Here is a 6,000-nt window from a genome sequence, read left to right on the forward strand (position 1 = left end):
CACCCCCCAAGATCCGTGGCCCCTCTGAGCCCCACACCCTCCGGGGCTGGGTAAGGAGCAAGGGTCTCACCTCCACGGTGGATCTCCCGGGGTGGTCGTCCCGGAGCAGCCTGTCCCCCGTGTTCTGGATTTCCTTTATCTTCTTCTCTTTTAACTCAAGTTCTCGCATCAGTCCCTGTGAAGGAGGAGAGAGAGGGAGGAACATTAGTCCCTGGGAAGGAGGAGAGAGGGAGGAACATTAGTCCCTGGGAAGGAGAGAGGGAGGAACATCAGTCCCTGGGAAGGAGGAGAGAGGGAGGAACATCAGTCCCTGGGAAGGAGGAGAGAGAGGGAGGAACATCAGTCCCTGTGAAAGAGGAGAGAGGGAGGAACATTAGTCCCTGGGAAGGAGGAGAGGGGGAGGAACATCAGTCCCTGGGAAGGAGGAGAAAGGGAGGAACATCAGTCCCTGGGAAGGAGGAGAGAGGGAGGAACATCAGTCCCTGGGAAGGAGGAGAGGGGGAGGAACATCAGTCCCTGGGAAGGAGGAGAGAGGGATGAACATCAGTCCCTGGGAAGGAGGAGAGAGGGGGGAACATCAGTCCCTGGGAAGGAGGAGAGAGGGGGGAACATCAGTCCCTGGGAAGGAGGAGAGAGGGAGGAACATCAGTCCCAGGGAAGGAGGAGAGGGGGAGGAACATCAGTCCCGGGAAGGAGGAGAGAGAGGGAGGAACATTAGTCCCTGGGAAGGAGGAGAGAGGGAGGAACATCAGTCCCTGGGAAGGAGGAGAGGGGGAGGAACATCAGTCCCTGGGAAGGAGGAGAGAGGGAGGAACATCAGTCCCTGGGAAGGAGGAGAGAGGGAGGAACATCAGTCCCCGGGAAGGAGGAGAGAGAGGGAGGAACATCAGTCCCAGTGAAGGAGAAGAGAGGGAGCAACATCAGTCCCTGGGAAGGAGGAGAGAGGGAGGAACATCAGTCACTGGGAAGGAGGAGAGAGAGGGAGGAACATCAGTCACTGGAAAGGAGGAGAGAGGGAGGAACATAATTCCCTGGGAAGGAGGAGAGAGGGAGGAACATAATTCCCTGGGAAGGAGGAGAGAGGGAGGAACATCAGTCCCTGGGAAGGAGGAGAGAGGGAGGAACATCAGTTCCTGTGAAGGAGGAGAGAGAGGGAGGAACATTAGTCCCTGGGAAGGAATAGAGAGGGAGGAACATCAGTCCCTGGGAAGGAGGAGAGAGAGGGAGGAACATCAGTCCCCGGGAAGGAGGAGAGAGGGAGGAACATAAGTCCCTGGGAAGGAGGAGAGAGAGGGAGGAACATCAGTCCCTGGGAAGGAGAAGAGAGGGAGGAACATCAGTCCCTGGGAAGGAGGAGAGAGGGGGGAACATCAGTCCCTGGGAAGGAGGAGAGAGGGAGGAACATCAGTCCCAGGGAAGGAGGAGAGAGAGGGAGGAACATCAGTCCCGGGAAGGAGGAGAGAGAGGGAGGACCATCAGTCCCTGGGAGGGTGGAGAGAGAGGGAGGACCATCAGTCCCTGGGAAGAAGGAGAGAGGGAGGAACATCAGTCCCTGGGAAGGAGGAGAGAGGGAGGAACATCAGTCCCTGGGAAGGAGGAGAGAGAGGAGGAACATCAGTCCCTGGGAAGGAGGAGAGAGAGGGAGGAACATCAGTCCCTGGGAAGGAGGAGAGAGAGGGAGGAACATCAGTCCCTGGGAAGGAGGAGAGAGGGAGGAACATCAGTCCCTGGGAAGGAGAAGAGAGGGAGGAACATCAGTCCCTGGGAAGGAGAAGAGAGGGAGGAACATCAGTTCCTGGGAAGGAGGAGAGGGGGAGGAACATCAGTCCCGGGAAGAAGGAGAGAGGGAGGAACATCAGTCCCTGGGAAGGAGGAGAGAGAGGGAGGAACATCAGTCCCGGGAAGGAGGAGAGAGGGAGGAACATCAGTCCCTGGGAAGGAGGAGAGAGGAGGAACATCAGTCCCTGGGAAGGAGGAGAGAGGGAGGAACGTCAGTCCCTGGGAAGGAGGAGAGAGAGGGAGGAACATCAGTCCCTGGGAAGGAGGAGAGAGAGGGAGGAACATCAGTCCCTGGGAAGGAGGAGAGAGAGGGAGGAACATTAGTCCCTGGGAAGGAGGAGAGAGAGGAAGAACATTAGTCCCTGGGAAGGAGGAGAGAGAGGGAGGAACATTAGTCCCTGGGAAGGAGGAGAGAGGGAGGAACATCTGTCCCTGGGAAGGAGGAGAGAGGGAGGAACATCAGTCCCTGGGAAGGAGGAGAGAGAGGGGGAACATCAGTCCCTGGGAAGGGGGAGAGAGAGGGAGGACCATCAGTCCCTGGGAAGGAGGAGAGAGAGGGAGGAACATCAGTCCCTGGGAAGGAGGAGAGAGAGGGAAGACCATCAGTCCCGAGAAGGAGGAGAGAGAGGGAGGACCATCAGTCCATCCGCTGCTCGCCCCCCTGGCTGCACACACACAATATTCCGGAGCGTTGCACCTCGGCGGTGGCTGCACGCGCGGTGTTATTAGACCCTCCCCGGCACTCACCGAGTAGTTGTCCTTCTTGCTGGTCATGTTGCTGTTGTGTTCGCTCCAGTCGTAGTTCACCTCTTCCTCCTCCTTGTCGTTGAGCCACATGAGCTCCTTGGTGGCGGCCGCCACGAAGCCGTTGAGGCTCTCCAGGTGTCGCAGGCGCGCCTTGGAAGAGTTCTGTGACGAGGACAGGAGGCAGAGCGTGAATAACCGGGGTCCCAAGCAACGGGGTCACAATGGGATTTGTAGGATTTGGGGCAGCAACGGAGGGAGGAGGGAGGAGGGGGTGCGGGGGCTTTTATTGGACCAATAAGTAGTTGAAATGTTACAAGTTTTCCAACCTCTCGGGGTCCTTCATCGGGCCTGGCAGAGTAGGTGGTGTGCCATATGGCAGAGTAGGTGGTGTGCCATATGGCAGAGTAGGTGGTGTGCCATATGGCAGAGTAGGTGGTGTGCCATATGGCAGAGTAGGTGGTGTGCCATATGACAGAGTAGGTGGTGTGCCATATGGCAGAGTAGGTGGTGTGCCATATGGCAGAGTAGGTGGTGTGCCATATGGCAGAGTAGGTGGTGTGCCATATGGCAGAGTAGGTGGTGTGCCATATGGCAGAGTAGGTGGGGTGCCATATGGCAGAGTAGGTGGTGTGCCATATGGCAGAGTAGGTGGTGTGCCATATGGCAGAGTAGGTGGTGTGCCATATGGCAGAGTAGGTGGTGTGCCATATGGCAGAGTAGGTGGTGTGCCATATGGCTGAGCCATGCCCAATGAAGGACCCCGAGAGGTTGGAAAACTTGTAACATTTCAAAATCTTATTGGTCCAATAAACGGTATCACACCCCCCACTCCCTCTCTCCCCTGTTACTACATGGAAGAAAAGACCAACACGACTCCCCACCCTTCTTTGCCGGCCCCCCGCCCTTCTTTGCCGGCCCCCGCCCTTCTTTGCCGGCCCCCGCCCTTCTTTGCCGGCCCCCCGCCCTTCTTTGCCGGCCCCCACCCTTCTTTGCCGGCCCCCGCCCTTCTTTGCCGGCCCCCGCCCTTCTTTGCCGGCCCCCGCCCTTCTTTGCCAGCCCCCGCCCTTCTTTTTCCCGTGATAAGCCCGGTGCAATGCTGTTACACTGGCTTCCTCCCCTCCCCGAGTTTTGCAGACGGGAGACTTTACTAATGCCAAACCCACCCACCCAAGGTCTCCTACTTCCAGCATCGTGTCTCCTACATCGAAAAACCTTCTCCTTAGGTTCCCCAGAAATGCTGCAGGGAGGAGACCGATGAGGTTTTGGCTCAGGCTTTCTGGAATGATTTGCCGGGGAAGAGACACAGTATTTTATATTTTAACCGATCGCATTTTCCCCGTTTCCCGAGCCCCGGATGTAACCGCCACGGCTGCTGGATCGGCCGCGGATTCTCCGGCATTTCACAGCGGAAAACTCCCAATTAACCCCTTCCTTGCTGGATATCTGGAAGCTATGTAGGGGCCGCCTTGCCCTTTACACTAGATGAACCATTAACCCCTTTGATGCTGGATAGCAGGTTGCCATATGGTGAACGCTCCTTCGTACGCCCCGTAATACTCCCGAGGGTAACTTGGAGCATTTCCATCCACTTAACCCCTTCCTTACCAGCAGCTTGGCATACTGCAGGTCCAGTTTCCCAAGGTATTCCTGGTAGGACCCCCGTGTGCCGGACATCTGACCCTGTGAATTGAGAAGGAATCGGGATTTAGCTGCCGCGGACATAACCTTGTGAGACTGACCCCTTAACCCTGTCACTGCCATTAGTACACTTTGCCCCTAGGAGGGACGGACCCCTTAACCCTGTCACTGCCATTAGTACACTTTGTCCCTAGGAGGGACTGACCCCTTAACCATGTCCCTGTCATTAGTACACTTTGCCACTAGGAGGGACTGACCCCTTAACCATGTAACTGCCATTAGTACACTTTGCCCCTAGGAGGGACTGACCCCTTAACCATGTCACTGCCATTAGTACACTTTGCCCCTAGGAGGGACTGACCCCTTAACCATGTCACTGCCATTAGTACACTTTGCCCCTAGGAGGGACTGACCCCTTAACCCTGTCACTGCCATTAGTAAACTTTGCTTGTAGGAGGGACTGACCCCTTAACCCTGTCACTGCCATTAGTACACTTTGCCCCTAGGAGGGACTGACCCCTTAACCATGTCACTGCCATTAGTACACTTTGCCCCTAGGAGGGACTGACCCTTTAACCCTGTCACTGCCATTAGTACACTTTGTTCTAGAAGGGTCTGACCCTTTAAGTGAAGACTGCTCCCTGAGAAACAGAGCCCAAACTAATCTCCATACACTGCAGCCTTTCTGGCTTCCCAAATGAGAGAGGTCTACTCCTGCTGCCTGTCCCACACCAGCCCTGGTCCTTCTCTTGACATATCCGTAGCGTTTGGGCCCCGGGGGAGGTCCTCACCTCGTCAGCCCGCGCCCGCTCGATCTTGGCTCGGAACTCATCGATGGACTGGTGCAGCCCGCGGTGGCTCCCGAGCTGGGACTCCACGCTGGGGAGGTCCGACCCCCACTCGGCCGCGCTGATGCGTTTCTGGTTCTCCTCCACCCAGCCGAGCAGGTCGTGGAGGTAGCGCAGGGTGGCGTCCTCCACCTCCGGGCGAGGCCGCTGGCTGAGCTGGGTGACCTGGGAGGTGTGCGTGGCCTGGGAGGTGTGGGTGGCGTGGGAGGTGTGGGTGGCGTGGGAGGTGTGGGAGACCTGGGTGGCTCCCGACTTGATCCGCAGGTTGTACTCTGTGCGTATGGTGACCAGGCGCTCGTGGAGACGGTAAACCCTGCGAGAAGAGAGGCGGCGCATTGTGACTTCCGGTGGGAGTCTCCGTGCCCGATCGGCACTATCGCAGTTCAACGACTAACACGGAAAGTTTAGGTCCCTCGCACTGCGGAGGGACATAGCGCCGCATATCAAAGGGGCACGTGGCCAACGGAGCTGCAGCATGAGGGACACTGTGACAAAGGGGACCTATTGCCCACTTTGCCACTGCCACTGCATGTAGGACCTGTGGCCCATCAAGGCTGTCCGTTCTACTGCCAGGTGACCGTGACATAAGTGACCTATTGCCATTCAACCTGTGTCTCCCACTGTGACACAGTGACAGATAGAAGTGACCTACTGCCATTAAACCTGTGTCTCCTACTGCAGGTGGCACAGTGACAGATAGAAGTGACCTGCTGCTTATTACATCTGTCCCTCATCCTGCAGGTGACACACACAGAGCAGGCCGTGTTATATTGTGACGGTCACCATGTCCCTCGGATGGGTGACAGGCGTGTTATCCCTGTGCATGTGCACTCTCCCCAGCCCGGTCCATGCGTGAGGCGCCGTGACATACCTGCGGTACATCTGCTCCCCCTGGGGGTGCCGCCCTCCCCAGCCCTGTCCATGCGTGAGGCGCCGTGACATACCTGCGGTACATCTGCTCCCCCTGGGGGTGACGCCCTCCCCAGCC

The 6,000-nt window shown here is 57.5% G+C and overlaps 1 protein-coding gene across 1 annotated transcript in view; it reads right to left on the bottom strand.

Moving 5' to 3' along the window:
* The window catches only part of PLEC (plectin), a 624,499-nt gene that overhangs the window by 57,318 nt on the left and 561,181 nt on the right, over positions 1-6,000 (bottom strand). Inside the window, 4 exon segments of the mRNA XM_075581086.1 lie at positions 71-175; positions 2,527-2,688; positions 4,132-4,206; positions 4,956-5,325. Coding sequence (XP_075437201.1) covers positions 71-175; positions 2,527-2,688; positions 4,132-4,206; positions 4,956-5,325 — 712 coding nt within the window.

This window comes from Ascaphus truei, chromosome 2 (genome assembly GCF_040206685.1).
Source record: "Ascaphus truei isolate aAscTru1 chromosome 2, aAscTru1.hap1, whole genome shotgun sequence".
Classification (NCBI taxonomy): Eukaryota; Metazoa; Chordata; class Amphibia; order Anura; family Ascaphidae; genus Ascaphus; species Ascaphus truei.